Consider the following 21,336-nt stretch of genomic DNA (forward strand, 5'->3'; position numbering starts at 1 on the left):
CCAGTACGTTCAGGGGACTAAAGCGCTCCTGAGGACATGGATAATACCTGAAACAGCAGCCATTACCACCGCCTGTGCCTCCCCACGCCGGGGCTACACTACTGCACCTCGGTCCCTCCCGTGGCAAGAGAGGGGGGAAAGCAGCTGTGCAGGTGGGAAAGCCTTTCCAAACCCACGTGTGGTGCTGGCACGCTCTTCTGTCCCGTGGGTTGGAAGCATAAAGCCATAAATGCATCTGTTCTGAGTGCAATAACTGGAGTTTTTACCGTCTCCTGCTGCTGGAAAGAGACTCGTGCAACTGAACCAAGGCCATCGCTGGCTCCTGGGAACTAGCCTTACTCTGCAGTGATGGGGTCTCCCCCGCAAGAGACTGAAGATGTAATTATAGTTACTTAGATGAGCAGGCACGTGAGACTTTACCAGGTTTAGTGCGGTGTGTTCACAGCTGGAACAGTGGCCTTGTGAAGCAGAATTTCTGCCAGAGCTGGCCAGCAGGCCACCTCCCCAGCCGTGAACTGCTTGCACCATATGTATGCAGGCAAAGGACTCTCCTGTCTCCGAGGTAGTTAGTGTGTGTTAAGAGTTCACCTTTCAAACACTTACCAGTAAGTTCTGTGTCTTGGGATACACTAGTTTAGAGGAAGGGATTAAGTGCAGCAGTAGTTTCAGTAGTGACATTTGCAGTCCCTGTATAGATTCCTCCGCTACTGCCATCCGCCTTCTCGAAAGGACAGAGCAGAAAAGAGGGGGAGGAGGCTGGATGCTCTGACACTCCAGCAGCCACTGGCAAACCAAGTAGGGTTTGTAAAAGTGAGCTAGTGTAAACCTGTGAGACCCCACCCCTTCTCAGCTAGGCTCCAGTCTGGTAGGGTTTGAAATCCATTCATGCTTTTTACTTTTGTAACAAAATAAAGTTTCTCCTATTTACTGTACATGGGCATCGGGTTATTGTGTCCCCAGCACCCAAGGGGAACGCCTCCAGGCTGCTTTTACCAGTGTGTGCTTTTCCTTAAGTGGGTGGAGTGAATGAAGATGGAGCATAAAAGGGTTTGCGTATGTCTGGATGACCTCTTGTGTTAATCACAGTGCTGAAAGCCAGGAACTCCCTCATCCGAAAGCAGCTTTGGCCTGTGGCCTTAGGGCATGTTTGAGCCACCTCCCCCCCCCTCCCCCCCCGTAAAGTGGGACTGAAAAATGGCTTGTTCCCAGGAATGGGAAGTGGTAACTGAAGAGCACCAGATGTCTGGTGCTGAATTGTCACCATTTTTCCTGATCAGTACTAACCCAAATTCAAACCCTGTCAATGCTGAAATATCAGCCAGAAATCCAAGTCAAGTCATGGCCCTGTTGGCTGTCTCTGCAAAACTGAGACAGGGTGGGCTATGGCTCTTGAGGGGCAGGAAGGGTTGCTTCAAACAAGCTTTTTGGCGGGGCTCATGGTCCTGCATACGCTCTGCAGGCTCTCAGCAAGCAACTGACTGCTACAGGGGGCTATTTTAAGTGGCTTTCTAGAGCCAAGCTAGCAGACCTCTGCCTCAAGCCTCGCATGTGAGAGCTGCTGAAGTGAGTGCACAAGACGGGAGGAGGAGGCGATCCATGGCCCTGCAACAAGACATGGGGACTGGCATCTAGCCTCCGCTGAAGCTATTTAATAGGCCTCCCTTGGTAAGAGCTAGTTTTATATGATGTTACTTCAGATGCACATGCATTTAAATCCGACAGTAGTGGCTGGAGGCCACTCCAGACACCTTATTTCTCACAGCTGCCCCACAGGCAGGGCAGAGTCAGCCATAGCAGCATGAGGATGTAATGAGCTGTTTTCACACACAGCTGCAGTCAAGGTGAGCTGGCTACTGAGAAACAAAATGTGGTTGAGAGCAGCATTTGGCATTATGCTTAAAACATGTATGACAGACACGACCTGGGATGGAAAGCTGTAGACTGCTGAGACTGGTGCTGGCTTTGTCCTTCGTACAGCACCACAACTCCCAAGGTCCATCTGTGCCGTTGGCCTTCCCAGGGCAGATTAGAAAGAGTAAATGGGAAGGATTGTTTAAAAAAAAACCCCACACAGGTGCACTGGTGCTCTAACAGCTTTGCAAAGGTGAATGGATTTAGTGCTTAGAGTGCAAGTTTGCTGCAAGCCCCACAGAAAGGACAAGTGCCCCAGGCTGTAGGTCATAATGTGTAATACTGGGAAACGCATGTACCCCAACCTGTTGCATATTTGAGGTAGGTTAGTTTGGACTTTCATCCTTTATGCAGCTGCCTTCGGTTAAGGTTCGTGCAGTGCTGTCCTCACCAAGGGCATTCTACCAGTCCAGTCTGTGCACTTCAGCTGCAGACAGTTTAAAATGGAAGCAGCTCAGCCCATCTTGGCATAGTCAGCACTGGTGGCCTACACCGAGCTCTCAGTGTACATACCAGGCAAACCAAGGAAGATTGTTTGGTGATTGTTCTTTAATACTCATCATCTAATGGAAGCAAGCAAAGATTCCAACTGTAACTAGGCTGTAACTTTCCTGGTAGCAGGCTGGCAGAGCCTTCACCCGGCCAGGAACAGAAATGGTGGGATAATTCAGGGACCAATAGAGATCTACTGCTGAAAAGTGCTGCATAAGAGCGATGAATTCACCACTCGGGCAGGGAATGGAGAGAGTTTTCACAAGTTTGACACACATGTGGGGCTAGTTTCCTCTCAAGAACAGAGGCCTCTTCAGTGTAATTCTCAGCTCCTGAATGGCATGAGTGGGAACTGCACTAAGCCCCTTGTGCAGAGTGGTTGCTGGGGTAGTGAGGCTAGACCTCCCCTAAAGACAAGTGGTGGGCTTGCCTCCTATTTGAAGGCAGCAGCCCAAGCACTGTACAGCAGGTTCAATGGCTGGATGGGTCAAAAATTGCTTCTCAAATTCCATTTCCTGGGGGGGATGAATAGTTTGTCCCTTGGAATGTTCTGTGGGAAGGAACAAGTATTTTCAAAGGTAGGGGAGACTGATATGAAGGGGCACTCGGCTAAAGTGTGTGAGCACTCCTAGGTGGTGGCATCAGGAACATGAAAAGGATGGCCAGTCACCCATGGAAGCTGGCAATCTTGTGGGGCTTGCACAGGGTGTCCCCCAGCCTCAGGTACTCCGCCCACAGTACAGATTCAGACACCAGCATGTAGCTGTCCAAGCTGGGGTCTGATCCCAGTGCTAGCGTTAATACCCACGGCTTGTAGAGCTTTCTGGCTGCTTTCATAAAGATCACGGGCTCAGAACGTAGGTCTCAGTTAGAGCAGGACTCTGCCAGCAACACAGCTTCCCTTTGCCCTAATGGGGAATTGGGTTGAGCGCTGACAAAGCAGAACCACCACCATTCTCTGCAGCATCTAGGACTCCCACCCCAGAAGTGACCCGGCCCAGCTTTACTGAAATACCAAGATCTGACGAGTATTAGGCTGCCAGAGTCCTAGTTTTGTGTTAAATATAAATACTTGCCCTCAGCTAGGAATTAGTGTGTGTGGGAACAGTTTCCAGTGGAGTCAGGTGAGAGGCCGGTGGCTAGAGCACTAGGCTGGAGCTTGGGAGACTGGGTTTGAGTCCTTGCTCTGTGACAGGCTTCCTGCGTGACCTTGGGTAAGTCACTTGCAGTCAGATTTTCAAAAGCACTTTTGAAAATGGCACTAGTCTCTGTGCCTCAGCTCCCCCTATACAAAAATGGCGATAACGGCACTTCCCCATGGCATGTCAGTGGTGTGAAGATGGGGAAGATTATGTGTGAGGTGCTCAGATACTGTGGAAATACGTGCCAGATACGTACCTTAGTTAGCTAGAGAGTCCACCATGCAGTGTTAATTCCATCTCTAGGCTCAGGAAAGTTAGTTTCAAGCCTCAGTAGTGGTTTTCCTCGACACTTAAAAACCAGCTCTCTAGCCCCAGGATGAGAGCAAGAGCTACACTAGGCCATGCTATTTCCATCTGGCTTCACTCAGCAGGGGCAGGGACCTTTTGCAGTGAAGGGCTCGGACGTCAGCTGGGGGAGACACTCCACTGCTGTTTGCACAGATGAGTAAATCAGTGAGTCATGCAGCTATAACAATTTACCTGCAAACTGGGACAGCTGAGTTACTGACCCCACCCTCCCCTCCCCATGCTACAGCAACTGTATCCACGCAGCAGATAAGGCGAGTGATTAAGGCAGGTTTCAGTGCGGTGAATTTGTCATGAAGCCTTCAGGCAGCATCAGACAGAGGAGCAGTCACTCCTGGCAAGTGGGAACAGGCTTAATCAGTTTGAGAGTGAAACTTAGTGTAACATGAGACACAGATTCTAATCGGAGTAGCTAATTACAAAGCAGCCAAGCAATCGCAGAAATTGTTTTTCAAGCATCTTCAATGTAATCAAAAAGAAGAAAGAGCAATAAATGGTGAAAGGCCTGGTTTGACAATCGGATGGAGGATACAATACAGGGCAGCTTATATTTGACAAAGACAAGTCTGTGTCTCAGGTACACCCTTTCAACAGCCACAAGTCCCTCCTGCGTTTAGATCTGAGTCGTGTTCCCTGCCTCTCACATTATGAGCTATGCTGTTAGGAAGTGACTTTAGAAGCTCTTATTTTAAAGCAAAACTTCTGTTTCTTTGATGTTTGTAGTGGGGAATGGTGCTGTCTTTCATCTGAGGCATTTAACATCAAGTCGCACGAGTACACCATCGTGAAATAGGTGTTCCACACCCTCCCACAGTCAGTCCGACTCTTGGACATGCTTCCAGAGCGTGGTGTGCAGCAAACTTGGACAATAGCATCCTGTTCTCTCTGACACTAGTCTGTCCCTCAAAGGAAAATGGCACAGGTGATTTAAAAATGAACTTGGCATCATGTGGAAATTTTCTCCACCAGCACCTCCGACAGGCAGTGCAGGCTTGTTTAACGGTGCATTTCTAGCCTGCTCCTTTGCTCAGTAGACAGCTTTGGGTTGTACAGACACAAGTAGAAGGTGGCTTCTTTCTTACGCCTTCCTAGTTGCCCATAAACATATGCCTAGGGAAATAGAGGTCAGCTCTGATACATGTAGTTCAATTTTAACAGAAGTAAGAGGACTTCAATTTGAGGTATGATTTGAGCATAAGATTAGGAGCCAGAAATTCCTTGATTCTAATCTCACTCCTTTACAAAAGAAAGAAAAACAAAAATCCCCCAAACTTCTGTGGATTTGGACAAGTCACTTATCCTCTCTGCCTTGGTTCCCGAGGTGTACAATGGGGATAAATACTGGGGCCTTGCGGAATTGAAGAGCCCTGTAGACCTGCCAGCATTTTGGAACAGAAACGGCATTTTCGGAACTCTGCCCCATAAAGCCGGAGCTGCTCAGCCACTTTTGGTTTAGGAGCTTGTTCACTGCCTCTGGCCACTTCTGCCGCCAATCTGCCACCGGGTTCCCACAGCTGAGGACATTAGTGGGATGAAGAGCTGCATCTGAAATCTCCTGCATTTATGTCAGACTTAAAATTATAAAATGTTTGTGAGATTCTGGAAGGTGAGTTTAGGGCTGTTGGAAGCTGCAGGATCAGCCATCCCAGGGCTTGATGGTCTCTATCGAGACAGAGAGCAGGGACATCAGTGGGGCAAGATTCCCTCACACACGTTGGTAGGGAGCCTAACTCTGATCAGGAGGGGCCTCCTCTAGGCAGGAGAGACTAGCTCACCCTCCATGGCCTAGCAAGTCATTGGCTGCTAAAAAGGGGGCCAATTATGACACTGAGAAGAGTCAGCCATGCAAACTGGAACCAAACAGCAAGACCTCTGCTCCGGGTACCAGCCTTCTGCCCAGCAGGTCTCAGGGAGGAGGCCTTGCATTAAGGTGGATTTCTCTGACATTGGCTAGTACATAATTCGTTTAGTTCCAAGGTGAATCACTGCAGTTTTCCTTTTAAGGAGAGTACTGTCTGAGAGGAAGTGGGGGGAGGGGTTCATTGAGAGCTTCTCTGCCACGCCTAGCCATTGCTCCAGGCTGAGACGCCAAGCCAAAAGCTGATCCCGTCAGCAGAGCTGAACAGAGACTCGGAAGGCTCCCAGGGTGACTGCCTGCTCCTTTTCAAACCAGCCTCCTTGCAAAGCGGTCTCCTTTCCACCAGTGCTCCCAGCCATGGCAAGAAACCACCAGGTGCAAAAAGCCAAGCTGGCCGAGCAGGCCGAGCGTTACGAGGACATGGCTGATTTCATGAAGGCAGTGGTGGAGCACGGGGATGAGCTCTCCAATGAGGAGCGCAACCTCCTCTCTGTTGCCTATAAGAACGTGGTGGGATGCCAGAGGTCCGCCTGGAGGGTCATCTCCAGCATCGAGCACAAGACTGAGGAGGGCGATGACAAAGCGCAGCTGGTGAACGAGTACCGGGAGAAGGTGGAGGGGGAGCTGAAGGACGTCTGCAACATTGTCCTGGGGCTGCTGGACAAGTATCTCATTAAGAAAGCCAGCGACGCAGAGAGCAAAGTCTTCTACCTGAAGATGAAGGGTGACTACTTCCGATACCTGGCCGAGGTAGCCACTGGGGATGAGCGCAAGGAAACCATAGAAAATGCTCAGAAAGCTTACCAGGAAGCAATGGACATCAGCAAGAAGGAGATGCAGCCCACGAACCCCATCCGCCTGGGGCTCGCCCTCAACTTCTCCGTCTTCCACTACGAGATCGCCAACACCCCAGAGCAGGCCATCACGCTGGCCAAAACCACGTTCGATGAAGCCATGGGAGACCTGCACACGCTCAGTGAAGACTCGTACAAGGACAGCACCCTCATCATGCAGCTGCTCAGGGACAACCTTACGTTATGGACGGCAGAGTGCGCGGGAGAAGACGCTGGAGAAGCCGGGGAAGAGCCTAAGAACTGAACTGCAGCCCACCAAGCAGTGGTCACTCTCCCTGTCCCTCCTCCTTTTTTGTAAGACACGTCTCGGCTCCCAAAAGCTCTGCCTGGATTCCGACAGCAAAGGGGACTGACTGGTCTGTGCGTATGGTATTCACATGTTTTATCTTGCCTTTTCTCGTGGCAGCTTTGGGACAATCCCCCTTCCCCGACCTCCCCCCTCCTTCCACATTTCTTGTGATCTGCCCACTGGGGCAGTTACTGCTGTGGAAGAGCACTATAGCTTCACACAAACTTGGGTGTCCCACCCATTGCCAGTAACACCGGGGGTTCCTAACCCTCCCCAGCATTGGGACCTGGGCGGTGCCTCCTGGCACTTAACATTTAAAAAGGGGAAGCTGAGTTTGGTTTTTGGGGTAAAGACACCAAAACCTAGTCGACTGCAGCTAGAGAGTGTGCTCTCCTTTGCTTGCTGCAGGGTTCCTCTACAGCCTACTGGGTGTTCCTTGCAGACCGTAGGAAGCTGGAGGTGTTGGGCCATGGGGGGTTCTTTGTAGTGGGTTAAGAATGACAAACTTGAGGTGCCTCCTGTATTTGTGTACTGCCAAAGCCCCTGCCTGCCTGTCCCTCTCCAATAAAACTGCACTTACGCTCCTGCCTTTGTAGTCCTCGTAGTCACTTCTTTGCTGCATCCCGGTACGCAGCACGGCCCTGCCGGGGCACAGCCAGCGCTGCCTGGCACACCACAAAGCATGCATTTCCAAGGCACTGGAAGGGGAGAGGGAGTTCCTGGCATGCGCAAGTCTAAGCAGGGAGTGAGCATGGTACTTTTCCAGGCAGGTTCACGCATGCTAGGCTACCCATAGTGGCTCTGTGCATGAGTGCTGGACCTGAGCAGAGGAGCTAGGCTCCAGTAAGCCTTGTGAGCAGGTTTGTGCCCACAGAGAGACCAACATGACGTGAGACCTGGTTACATCTGATAAGTGATAGAAATAGGTGGGGTGGAGGGGCAGAAGCTTTCCTGGAAGCGAGGGACTTCTTACCCACCTGAAGGGAACAGCATCAGTGACCCTTCTTCAGGCCAGCACCAGGTGGCATGACCCCCCCCCCAGCTGTTGTCAATAATACTGGTTTTCAAAAACAGCCACTATAATTTTTTGGGCACTAACAGTCACATCCAGCTCTGCCCCCACAGCGTGGTACACGCCTCTGCGTTACAAGCCCACGTCTGACTCCAATTCACTTCTACTCCTGTGGCAAATTATAGCTTTGTCCCTGGAACTAGGGGTCAGAAACCCCGAATCTAATTAGGAGCCTTATGCCAGATTCCAGAGATGCAGGCCTTGTCTACATGAGATAGTGGCACTGGCCCAACTAAAGTGGTTATTTAAAACTGACGAAGTGTAACGGTGGCAAACCCCTGCAGTGGGGACACACGTATTGGGTAAAGAACAGGTCTATTTGAGTTTAAGCATAAATTAATTAGGATGATATTTAAATTAAGCTGAAATCAGCTGCTCAAACCGAAAGGAGAGTGACCACACAGGTTTGCCCTGTGTAACTAACTCAGAAAACCCACACGGGTGCACCGTGTACATAGAAAAATTCTTAAGAAGAACTTGCAATTGGGAGCCTTTAGGGCCCTCCCCAGGGCTGATCCTGACCGGCCTCCACGTAAGTAAACACAGCTTACTCTGTCTACACCTGGTGCTAAATCCTGTGTAAGGACGTGTTGGACTGCACAGTTTAGCGTGCTGTTTTCCTTATCCAAATGTGGACCATTTCAGGATTTCACATGGGAGCAGCTGCTAAACTGCTACAGGATTGGTCAATGCAGGCACAAAATGTACCCATGTGTCAGCCCTATGAACATGCCGTGGGCTCATGAGCAAGTGGAAGGTCACAAGGGTCCAGCCTTAGGCATCCTTCAGTAACAGCATTAAAGAAAAGAGCTGTTCGTTGGGCTGCAAACCTACATAAGCCACGGCGGAGCTGAGGGGCTGCTGCTGGGGAGGATGCATAGAAGACCAGGGAAGCTCAGCAGTTATTAAACTGGCGCTTTTCCAGCTCATTCCTTTGGGGAATGGGTGTAGCTGACAGACTGTACTGAGTTCAGCTTTTGCCCTCCACTAGTTCCAACTTGACAGATCATTACCATGAACTTGAGTCATGCCACCTTGGGCTATGAGCTCATTGGCTCAAGCAAAGCACAGGTGGGCTGGGCCGGCATTTGGATGGGAAACCAGGCTGCTGGAAGATCCTGGCGGTGGTGAGTCAATAGGCCCTGCCCACACTAGCCTTTCTGTAGCTCTCCCACCATCACTAGTGCCAGTAGTGACAGGGCGCAGCCGGCTCCTGGCATTTTCTCACCTTCAGAGAATATCAGGGTTGGAAGGGACCTCAGGGGCTCATCTCGTCCAAGCCGACCTTGTCATGTCGCGCTGTGTGAGCTGGGTTGGAGAGCACGGGCCCGGCTGCACGCGAGCCGCACTGAGGGAGTCCAGCGAGCGCTGAGTCAGCGCAGAACCGGACGCCCTGTGCTGTGCTGCGTCACCTCTCAGAGGGGACAGATACCAAGCTCCTGCCCACTTGTGGCCATTAAGGCTGAGGTTTGCTGAGTTGCCTGTGAGCTCTGGCTGCCCAGCGCCCATTCAAGTTAGTAAGAACTTGGGGGTCTAAATCCCTACCGAGGCTTTGAAAGTCAGCCTAGAGAGCCCAGCCTGCACGTCGCAGCTGGGAGGAGAAGCTCAGTGCACTTACAGCTGCATGCGGTGAGCTTCCGGCGTTGCTGCATTGCAGGGGCAAGTGGTGGTGAGGAGTAAATTCCGACCTAAGCTCCATTGAGCCCACAGCCGTGGGAGGAAAGGGTTCTAACTCCAAACGCCTGGCACCAGGTTCCCCACGGCACACAGGCTGCAGCCAAGGAAGAGCTGACAGTTCCTTGCAGGCTGGGAACCGAGTGGGTGGCCCCCAGCCCCCGAAAAGCCACTCTGACACGCTGACCTCTCTGGGCTCCCAGACAGCCGGCCAGATGAGAGTATCATGGGTAAGCATTGGGACAAGGCAATACATAACGTCCACAAAATGAAAACTCAGGGAGAGTAGGGAAAGAGACTTGCTCAAGGCATCCCAGAGTCAGCAGAAGAGCCAAGAGCAGGGGTCTCCTGATTCCTTGGCCAGAGCTGAACCCCAAAACCATCTATCCTTCCTCTCCTCCAGGAGCTCCACATCCCCTTAGGGAGGGGACTGACACTCAAACCAATAGCTCAGGTTTCCACAGCTGCTGCACTAAGCCCCTCCTTCACCATGTGCTCCAAGGCAGGTTAGATCATGTCAGCGGCCGCGGTAAGCAATGAGTGGTCCAGTATTCGGGGCTACACCCTGTTCCTCCTACTCAGATGCAGCATCAAAGGGGTCACTAGCCATGAGGACAGAAAACAGGATCTGGCCCTGTAAAGCGACCAGGTTGGGTGTCATGCATCCTAGTAAATGCCCCCCAAACTACATGCTGGACATCACTGTACCAGCCCGGGGACGGGAGGAGCTCTGTGCGACCAAACCAGTCTGGGCGCCCCTCCCCACTGAGCGACGGGGGAGCGAGGTGCTTTGTGCCGACCTCAGCACTAACGTCAGCACGGAACATTCCCTGCAGAGCTGCCGGCTTGTGCCAATTTCATCTCCGGCCACACCTCTGCCAGGCTCCATCGGGCACAAGGAGGCTCCACCCTGGAGCTCCTGGCGGCTGGGACTCTCTTGGCAGGGCCTCGGGTGCAGCGGCTGTCGAGGGCCCAGAGGGCTCGGTGTGCGTACATGCGGCCATCAGGAATACTGCGGGCAGGCTGCGATTTGCAGATGCTGCCCAGGAATGTGCAGCACATCCACTGAGCAGGGTCCAAGCCAGCCCCGCTCTTCCTGCTGCACACTCGCGGGGCTGGGGAGGGAGCACAGGGCGTTCAGCAGCAGGCCCAGTGTCTCGTGCAGGTCATGCCAGGGCAGAGCACTGCCCTGCGCCTTGTTTGCCCCAGACAGTTCCCATTATTTATCTAAGCAGAGCCGGGAGGTAGCCATAGGCCCAATGCCCCAGCACCAGGGAAGCTTGGCCCCAGGCCCCCCGCTGTGTGGCATGGGCCCTTCCCTAATGGCCCTTTACACCTGGTCACCCAATGCTTTTGATGGAGCCTCAAGTCCCCTGTGAGGGGGAGCCTTAGACCCGGGAACAAGTGGAGAGATTGGTACAGCTATGGGCGTGACTGCCAGCTCTGTGCACCACTCAGGGGAAGAGGTGGGGCAAGGACCCAGGACTTCTGGCTAGCGGTGGGTTCAACAAACAAGCTGGGGCTTGGTGCTGGCCCCTCACAAAATGAGCGGTGCGTCTCCTTGGCCCGGCTGAGTCACACGTTCCCCCAGACAGCTGACACCACTGTCGCTTTCTCCCCCGTGACCAGCATGTCCAGCAGCTCCTCCTTACTGCCAGCCTGCCCCAGCCAGAAGACCAGGCTTAAGGCTGCGGGTTCAAACCCACCCCTGGTTGGTAGCCATTTAAACTCAGTCCCATCCATAGGCTGTTTTCTGGTCTTTGGGACGCAGGTTGGTCAACTCAGTCTTGTTCCCATCAGCCCAGTCTCCACATCACTGAGCCCCCGGCCCCAATGAGCCCTGGAGTCTGAGCTCCCCCGCCACCACTGGCAGAGGTCCCTGCAAGGCACGTGTCTAGGCTGGGTGGGCATCCCGCCCATGCTGTCCCTGTGTAATGAAGCATCTCCAGGGCTGTCTAAGATTTCAGAGGCATCTGTCACTGGCAGGCCCTGATCTTGCCGCCATGTCTGCATGTTAACGACATGCATTATTCTGAAACGGGCCGCATCAGCTGGACCGTGGGCGTGCGAGACACAAGATTTATCGGGCTTCACAGCCCACTGTGAGGGAGGTTGCCTTATTATACTCAGTTTACAGAGAGGTAACTTGGAGTCATTGGCAGCGCTGGGAAGAGAATCCAGGCACCCCCTGCCTGTCCCCTTGGGACTCCCCGAGTTCCAGTTACTGATGAGGTAACGTGCGATTCCTTGGTGCTTTCCTGGGTGAGTGCGCTGATGTCATGTCGTGGGAGGCCAGTCTGTGTAAATCCGAACCTGTTTGCATCACCCCGGGCAGTACTGAGCCTGGAGAGTCCCCACTAACCCCCCATACGCTTTGCCCCCTACTGCCCCTCCTTCCAGCACCTGTGCTGTCCTTGAAGCTGCTCGACCAGCTCTGCCGTCTTCACCCCCTGCAAAGTGCCCGTCCCGCCCCACCTCCCCGGCAGCCACCTTGCTGTTTGCTAGCACCGCCCAGCATGCTGCTCTGTTTGGGGGCTGAACGCTCAGCGAGATGAGAACAAGCTGCGGCTGGGGAATTTCACCACATGCAACAGAGCATCGTGCTGGAGTGGAGAGATGGGACCGGCTCACTGTCTAGAAGGAGCCATTAGATCGTTTAGTCTAAGCTCCTGTGTATCACAGGCCATAGACCTTCATCTAGCTACCCCTTTACTGAGTCCAATAACTCACATCACCATGGCCTGTCATGGGCTGGAAGAGGGGCAAGCAGCATGTTACTGGCACTTACGAAGGATGCTAAACTGGGCAACAAATACAAGGACCTAATTATTAGACTTGTGAGCAAGAGACACAGCAAGAGTCAGCTGCACCCTCAAAGGGACGGAGGCTTTGGACTTGCTCACCCAATGGGGAAGGCAAGCTGCAAAGAGCAATGCCCAGCCAGACCTGGATGTGGGGGTGCAGAACAAGTGAGACATGGGGCTGCCATGCAGCATGGCCTGTGGGGCGGCACATGCCGATGCAAAATGCACCAGAGCAAGAAAGGCCTCGTCCCTCTCTGCACCCAGCCATGGTGCGCCTGCACCTGGAACAGAGTTCAGCTCTTCACGGGCAAGATACCGATCACCTGGGGCAGAATCAGAGAAGAGCAACAGAAATGACTGGGTGGGTGGGAATCGATTGCTGGAGGAAGACAGCGGGCTGATTTGGTCTGACTCAGCCAAGCCATGGCTAAGTGGAGCTAGGAACAAGCCAGTGATTAGCTAGGCTAGCCACCCCCAAAGGGCTGGACCTAAGAATGGAAATACTTTCACCAGGAGAAGCTTCCTCACAGGGCAATGTGTTTAGCCGAGAGTGGAAGAAAGGGCTGGCCTGAGGGAGACCCGGGGTCAGGTTCTGCTTCACCACAAATGTTGTGTGTAACCCTAGACATGTCACTTAATCTCTTTGCACCTCAGTTCACCCTCAGTACACTGGGGATAATAGCACTGCCCTGCCACCCAGGGGGTGTTATGATGCGCTCAGATACTAGGGTGATGGGATTATCAGTAACTAGCAGCCTCTTCTCCCAGGTAAGTGGATGAAGTCCCAGTGCATGGGACATTTAGACGCAGTCTCAGAGTACAGTATATCCTGTTAGCATATCCTCCCTGCGTATAGGGAGTTGACAGAGTCACCTAACTGGAGATTAGTTTAAAATTGGGAGATGGGTAACAGAGTCGAGTCTCTAGCCCTTACAGTTATAAACAAAACCTCCCAGCTGGGAACCCAGTAGAACTGATGCAGCCAGGTCTGCACACAGCCTGAACACCCCCTACAAATCCTGGGGGGTAGTGTGACCCATTCCGTTCCTCGACAGAGGGTGTTAACTCTGAAACCTACTGATAACACCAATGTCTAGTTTGTTAACTATTTCACTGCACTGCTGGATGTAGAAGCGGAAGTTGGAGCAAAGGCATTTGGGCAGCTTGTTGTTCTTAGTTTGCTTGAGGGTGGAAAGCAGAGGGAGAATGGACAAAGAATTTGACCCCTCCCTGAAAGTCATTTCAGCCCCCACCCAGCATTCCTTGCCCCATACCAAAAGCCTCACCAGCCTCCTGGGGGCCAAACAAACACGAATGCCTCCCAGCTCAGCAGCCAAAGCCTCCTGCTCACCCCACTCTTACATGGCAGTTACTCCAAGTCAGTAGGGGAGCATGAGGCACAGCCTGGGGGAGGGAACAAAACAGATTGCATCTGATAGCAAGGCACACAAATAACACAAGGGATATAGCCCGGGCAGGACAAGCCAGGGTGGGGGGTAGGTGCAGGAAAACTGGGGGTGTCACTACTGGATAGTGTAGAGCAAGCACACCACATAGGACATGGGCCTCAACTGTGGGGAATGGGGACCCACCAGTCCAGCCAGGCTACTGGTTCTGTGAGCGCCCTGTGAGCTCCGGGCCTGGGGATAAAGCCCAGACTGGCTGCAGAGATCACGGGCAGGTGATCAAGGAGGGCAAAGTGGGATTTGCTCCAGCTCAGTGCCCCCAAGCTGCTCCTTCGCTGCCATCGGGAACCCTGGGGGGCTCTTGCAGCAATGTCCCCCGCTCGGTGCCCAGGTGCTAGCCAGCTAAGGACTCGCCTGACTCCGAAGGGTTAATAGGGCGCTGAGGTGGGAGCTGCAGAGCTGGATTTCGACAGAGCCGAAATTACAGTGTTGCTGGGCAGGGTGGGAGGCGATGCTGGCTGCACTCAGAGCCGGTCTTGCAGCTTTTCCCAGGATGTGCCGCAGGGGCCGGGGCTCAGCAGCAAAGCCACTAGTAAGCATTTTATGCAGGCGCAGAGTGTGGGACGTTACACAGGCCCCGGACCAGCTGGGCCTTTGCTAACACAGCTCTTTGCAGCAAGAGGGTGAGCCTGGGTGGCTGGGACAGAGGAGGAAGACTGGGCACAGAAGCTGAAACGCACCCGCTTTTGGTACTGGCTGCGCATGGGGAGACGTGGGCTCCCAAGCCCAGGGACTCTGGGGCATGGCCACCCGCCAGCTCCCTAGGCGACTGTGGGGGAAAGAGGGCACTGGCCTCCTCTGGCAGCCCCCTGGGGAATCCCAGGCCTGCCCCAAATCTCAAGAGAGCCCCAGGGTTGGATGGAACCCTAGACGCCCCCCTCTCCCATCTCCAGAGGGGACTGCATACCGCTGCTTCTTCCCACCCTATGCCGGGGCCAATTCCCACGACACCGGCTGGCGCTCTATGCTGGGTCCAATTCCCACAACAACCCCACGCAAAGCAGACCTGGGCAAGAGGTTCATCCAAGCCCCTGTGAAGTGGAACTGCCGAGCCTCACAGAGCAGGGTTGGGCCCCGGCGCTCACTCCACTAGAGTCCGCGGGGCTGTCCGGGTGCAGCGGGGAGTGGAGCCCACCCTGCAGTATGGTGAGATGTGTATGGAACCCCCCCGCCCCCCCCGGCCGTGAAGAAATAAAAGCAAAGCTATCAAACTCATCGGGTGCATGGAGAACAAGTGAGCAAAACGAGCAGAATCACAGCCACACACCCTGCAAAGCCCATAAAGAGGCAGGGACGCACCTGGCACCAGCAGGCAAAGCACCCCAGGGGAGGGAGCTGCTTACACCTCTGGTGCCTGAGTGGGAAGAGCGTTATAACTTACAGCTCGCCCCTGCCCAACATGTGACACTGCAAGGTTCCCAGGCTAGGCTGACATGCCCAGTTTGCCCCTCATGTGTGGATGTGTGTGGGGGGCGGGGAGTGCCTGCAACCACCCACCCCACACACAAACCCTCCAGCCTGTTGGGGCTGAACCCCCCACTGGGAACAGTGATGGGCTACAAGCCTGCCTGCAGATCCAGCCTCCCCCAGAGTTCGGGGGGCGTTCAGGTTCACACCAGCACATGGGGCTAATTAAGGGGGCTTGTCCCTGCACATACCCCTCCCTGGCCTGGGTGAGCAGAGCTACCCAGAGCTCCTGTCTCTAGTGCAGTAACCCCTGGGTCAACGTCTAAGCCAGAACCCAGTGGGCAGGCAGAGGGCGCTTTTCACAGCTAGTGCTCTGGTTTGGGCCTTTCTAGAGGTGCTCTAGATTAAATGGATTTCAATCTTGATCTGAATTAGCCCCAGAGATCATCTCTGGATCCAGAGCCAAACTGCCAAATTTGTCCCACAAGGATTGGTGGGAGGAAGACGCAGGCTTCAGTTCGGGCCGCGCCATACCGGAAATAAGCCCAACTAGCAATAAAGTGTAGCTGGTTCTTCTCACTGGGACTGCAGAGATTCCTGGGTTTCTGGAAACTCCAGCCCAAGGAGAAGAGGGGGGTCTCTGACCCAGAGCCTCCCCCCAGCACCTGTCTGGCTAAGTCAGCGTAGAAGATGCACTTGGGTGTGAGGGCAGATGTCACATGGGCTGCAGCCTGAATCCTAGTCGATATTTAGGGGCCCTGTTGAGGCAACAAGGGATTCTGCCCAACACCCTCTCCCCAAAACTAGAACTGGACAGCCTGGCATTGAGCACTAGCTTAGGCTGCGACCTGAGCAGGCCCGTCCTAGCCACAGCAACACGTGTGCCAGGCTGCAAGACCCAAAAATGCACTCAGGGCTTTTTCAACAAATTGACATTGACATTGCACGTCCATTTGGCCCCGAGCTCACTGCTGACCCTCCACGGCAGCACAGGGCGCAACCGCTGCCATCGGTCAGTATCAGCCCCATGGTGACCAAGACGGCGTCAGGGACCAGCTCCTGCCAGCGTGGCTGGGAACAAGGCTGCATCGCAGCTCGATACCCGCATCGGCGGCTCTCGGTCTCAGCCTGACCTGCACCCAGCTCAGCTACAGGAGCTGAGAGCCCCAGACTGCAGCACTGGTAACCCAGCGCTTTCCAAATACGTTGCCTTGATGTCCAACAGATTTGAGGCTAGGTGGCAAGGTGCCATCGACGGAGACCCCCACCCCTTTCATGACCCAGCCCCCTGTATTGTCATAAGGCTAGTGGGGCCCTGAAGAAGACCCTGCACTGAGCCAGTTTTATACTGGCAAAAATTGACTGCATGGTACAATTTCCCCGCCGCCCCGGCCACACACACACACACACACACATCACTCCCTCATGTGACTTTTTCTCTCTCTCTCTCTCTCTCTCTCTCACACACACACACAGTGACACACGCAGACAGCGCCCCCTTGTGGAGTGCATGGGTATGCGCGCACACACAGCGCCCCCTTGTGGCTCTCGCTCTCTCACACACACACCCCACCTTGTGGCACCTGGGGAGTAATAAGATGGCATGAAAGCCACAGCCTCCTCCCCCGCAAAAGGAGTGGAATATGCAGCCATTCCAGCCAGGCTGCTAAGATACTAAGATTTGTATAAGACCAGCTGCATCTCCACCGCCCAGCAGGAGCGAAGGGACATGTTGACGCCTGCAGGAGCCTGGAAGAAATGAACAGATTCCCTGCTAGGAATCATCCCCAGATCTTCCCGGCATCAAAGCCAGCATTCCTCACCCCACTCAGCAATGCTCCAGGAATGCTGGGCATTGCTCGCAGGTGAGCTCCAGCGCCCAGAACAGGGACCTGCAGGCAGGAAACCGTTCCTGACAGTGAAGCCGAAGGACCTGTGGAGTTGTCTCGCCTTGTGAGAAGGTGGCAGCCCCATCTCTGGGGACACAAAGGGAACAGTGTCGGGGATGAGCCCACCACGAGTCTGCAAGGGAGGTGGACCGTATGGGACCGACCGGCCTTTTCTGTTGTTATTTGAAGCATTTGCCATAGCACCCTGTCACTATCCCGCCTGTTCATGGGGCACATGGGGGGGGATGTTTCTTCCATACACTGGCTTTATGTGCCTACAGCAGGAGGACTCGGGGGGGACCCCTCAGACTGCACATAGCCACCTCCAGAAACGGTGCATAGCCTAGGTCTGCCAGCTCCCCTCCTTCCCAGGGCTGCAAGGGAAAGAGCTTCCCCCGGTCAAGCAGCTGTTCCCCCCGCCCCCGTTTTAGTGCAAAGAGCACATCCAGCAGCAATTCAGGATCCTGGCGCACCGGGAGGTGAGGGGGCTGCATTAGCAGAACCCAGAGAAGCTAGCCAGGAGTGCCCCCTGCTGTCTGGCGGCAACAGCTGCAGAGGCAAAGGTGCCAGCGTGAGGCCTCCCAGGCACCATGAGGTGGGGGAGGCTACAGGACATCACTGCGTGAAGCTGTGGATACGGCCCGCAGGGTCACCTGGCGCTGTATGGGGCACTGATCAGGGCGAGGCCTTGAAACTCCGTATATTAGCCCCAACCCCCCTGCTTCCCAGGAGCGACAGCAAGAATTCCCCCAATCTGGAAGAACACCAACCTGCTGAGCCAACAGGCCCGCATGAGAAGGCAGCTTTGGCTTGGCTTCCTCTTGGGGACTAGAACTCGGCCCCCATCCCGAGCTGAGTCATCCTCGGAGGAAGTTCCAGCCCCTACATCCTCCCCGCTCCCTTGTGCGAGGGGCGCGGATCAATTCCTATTTGTCAGGCAGGGAAAAGGCACTGAGGTGACTTGCCCAAGATCACAGTCAGGGGCTAGCACTTGGGAGTTCCTGGCTCCTAGGTCTGGCCTCTGGCTACGAGACTCCTTCGTCCCCTAGCCAAAGAGCCACCTTCCCAGGTTCTGGGGGTGACATTCACCCAGGACCGGCTCTAGGCACCAGCAAAGCAAGCACGGGCGTGGGGCGGCACATTTCCAGGGGCAGCATTACGGCCACCCTTTTTTTTCAGAAAAATCCACCAATGTACGGAAAAAAAAAAATACATGAAGATCAAAAAAATCTCCACTAGTGCACTAGGCCATGATGTGAAAAATATCATGTCACGTCGTGACACGGTCACTCATAATGTGAACGTGCATAAATGTGTAAACGTTAACGGTTACTGATTAATTAAATCAGGAATCATGATTACTCGCATGTACTGTGCCACCCTATCGGCGCCATTCGCACCAATTTCTGTGTCACGTCGGTGCAAGTGGTTATAGGGCTAAAATGCCGGGACAAAAACGAAAACGACTTTCCGGTGCTGCCTACCGGCAACAAAGAGAGAAACGGCAAGAAGGACTGGAAAAACTATCTTGTACTTCAAATAAAGTATTTTTAAAAAGCTGTCAATCAAGGAGAAAGCTCTAAGCAATCAATTGAAAGTGAATATTCATCAACTGATGAAGACCAATCGAACCAAAGATTATCTTTGTCAACTGATAAAGATGAACAACAATCCGACCAAAGATTATCTTCGCTAACTGATAAAGACGAACAATCACAATCCATCCAAAGATTTACTTCTTCAGCTGAAGAGTCCAGAAACAAAGAACTGTTATCCAAATCTAAAACTGAAGAACAATTATTGGAAGGTGGAGAGACTCACATAGGATCGGATCCAAGTACATGGCCGACAGTAATTACTGATCCAGTGCTAATGATTATTGTTAAAAAAATGTCCTTCAAAACTAGATCCTACGTTTGAATATCCATTTAATGAGTTGAATCGTCAATTTATGCCATCCAGTATGAAGAAATGATTTTTTCACTCCAAACACTGCTACAGCATTACACATTCTTTTAACATTACCAGTATCAGTGGCTTCTGGTGAGTGCAGTTTCTCAAAACTGAAATTACTAAAAAATTATTTGAGGTCCACCATGTCTCAAAATCGTTTGTCAGGACTCACAATCATTTCGATTGAAAGTACCACTGCAAAAAAAATTTAGATTTCACTGAATTATTAAAAGATGACGCAAGTATAAAAACTAGAAAAATTCACTTCATATAAATTCTTTTAAAGTATGAGAAACTGGGCGCACTGGAAGACACTAATGTTTTTCATTACAGTGTATAGTTGAACCCAAATTGTTTGTAATTGTGATTTTGTTAAAATTAGATAAGTACACTAGTAGGAAATTGTTTTATTTCACTAACTACAAATTCTGTTTTCATTTCTTTTTTAATTTTAAACAGTCAACAAAACAAAACAAAAAAACATTGCAAAGTGCAAATGTACAAAAGCCCAAAAAAAAGGAGGGGGGGGGCGGCCAAAACATTTTTTGCTTGGGGCGGCAAAAACCCTAGAGCCGGCCCTACACTCACCAGGGTCAAACCAAACTGCTCAGACTAAGGGACATAGATGCCAGCACCTTTCACTCCCCTGCGCCCCCCTGCTTCCCCACGGTGCCTGCAGTGAGCAACATGGTGATTTTAACCCAGTCTATAGCAGACCCTGCCTATGTGACCAGTTAGTGCAGAATTGCACCTACTTTAGGGCAGAGTGATGGATGCTGCAGATCAGAAAGTCCTTCAGTCACCCACAGAAGATTGATTGCACCTGCCTGTTTTATGCCTCACGTTACAGGAGCTGGTTTTTAATGAGGAGTCGCATGGTTGAATGGGTGGGTGAGGCCCATCGGTGGGCATTAGGTAGGTGAATGGGGACTGACTCCTACCATCGCCTGTATCAAACGTATCTTTTGTGTTTCACCCAAGCCTCCCCTAATTTCACCCCAGGGGATCTTTCTGGCAGCTCTCCCCACTTTAGGGGTAGCCTAATGCACTCTATTGTCTGCATTCACTGGAAATGTAAGGAGATCCTGTGGTTCCACCGGGATATTCCCATGTGAAGATGCTCTGAATACCTTTCTAGAGGGATCCTGAAATAGACAGCTGTCCATGTTATTTGCCCAGGACTAGAACAGCAGGGCGTGCAAGAGGTCAGGATTGTGATGCACTGGCAGAGTGGTGCGGGGCGCCCAGGACTGGAAAAGCTGGGCAGGGTGTTGAGGGGTGGGAGGGTGCGGACTGAAGGGAATTGGCAGAGAACAGCGGCTGGTGTATTTGCTGTGGGTAGGCTGATGGGGCGAAAGGGTGCAATCCAGGAGGCCACAAGGCCTGGCCTGGAGAGGATGGCCAGGCTATGAGAATTGGGCAGGATTGTGGGAAGAAGCAGTGGTATGCAGCCTCCTCGAGCTGAGCAGAGGGCGTGGCAGCGGTGCTGTGTGCATGGAGCTTGCGAGGAGTGGTACCACAGGAATGGGAAGCATCAGAGCGCTTGCTGCAGTCGCTTTCAGTCCCTGAGCTGCCAGCATCTAGCCCAGGGGCACAAACATCACCATGTAATGCCACATTGCAGGTTTCCTTTCGGCTTGCTTAGTGCTAACAGCATGCTGGGCAGGAGGGGTGTACAGGAAATGACAAGTCCATGAATGACATATAAAGCTGCTGATCTCAGCTGGGACGGGTGGGGTTAATCAGACATTGCCCCAGGGGCTACCCTTTCACACTCAGCTCTGAGCTCTTCAGAGAGACATGGCTCTTCAGAGAGACATGGCGCTTGTCTCTCTCGCCAACAGGAGTTGGTCCAATAAAAGATATTACCTCCCCCACCTCGTGTCTCTCATATCCTGGGCGCACACGGCTACAACGCTGCAAACAACCGAGCTGTTCAGGCATTTTCCTGAGGCTCCAGTTACTACAACAAACAGTCCTGACCCACGAGTGCGTCAATCAGCTCTGACGGCCTTGCACTTAAGAGCCCCTTACAGAGAACCTAGTGAGTGAGCTGAAACATGGAGACAGCCTTTGTGGAAGGGGAAGCCTGGCTCTGGTGGGAGTCACTGTGAACGAACGCCTGGCTCTGACTGATAAAAAGCCCAGTGGGTTTTATT

The 21,336-nt window shown here is 53.0% G+C and overlaps 2 protein-coding genes across 5 annotated transcripts in view; both read left to right on the forward strand.

Annotated features, from left to right (window-relative positions):
• ZDHHC18 (zDHHC palmitoyltransferase 18) overlaps window positions 1–21,336 on the forward strand; it is a gene marked incomplete at its 3' end in the record, with an annotated part of 51,921 nt that overhangs the window by 22,774 nt on the left and 7,811 nt on the right. The window contains exon 10 of one of the 4 annotated variants that reach the window (XR_014714513.1): window positions 5–104. The exons of 1 other annotated variant lie outside the window; for it this stretch is intronic. Coding sequence is in view for 2 of the 3 variants with exons in the window: in XM_084652303.1 (XP_084508429.1) it covers window positions 5–229 (225 nt within the window). Of the gene's footprint in view, window positions 1–4; window positions 933–4,634; window positions 5,419–21,336 lie in introns of those variants that run through there. 2 more of the 4 variants (XM_084652303.1, XM_084652306.1) reach the window with 2 other exon arrangements.
• Window positions 6,028–7,500, forward strand: SFN (stratifin). The gene has a single exon (XM_084652310.1). The coding sequence runs from the start codon at window positions 6,127–6,129 to the stop codon at window positions 6,865–6,867; it is 741 nt and encodes a 246-aa protein (XP_084508436.1). The 5' UTR covers window positions 6,028–6,126; the 3' UTR covers window positions 6,868–7,500.

The sequence above is a fragment of the Lepidochelys olivacea genome (genome assembly GCF_965140295.1).
Source record: "Lepidochelys olivacea isolate rLepOli2 genome assembly, chromosome: 19".
NCBI classification, from domain to species: Eukaryota; Metazoa; Chordata; order Testudines; family Cheloniidae; genus Lepidochelys; species Lepidochelys olivacea.

What these genes read in the sequence shown, in the direction of transcription:
- SFN (XM_084652310.1), top strand. Translation starts at nt 6,127, where the DNA reads ATGGCAAGAAACCACCAGGTGCAAAAAGCCAAGCTGGCCGAGCAGGCC.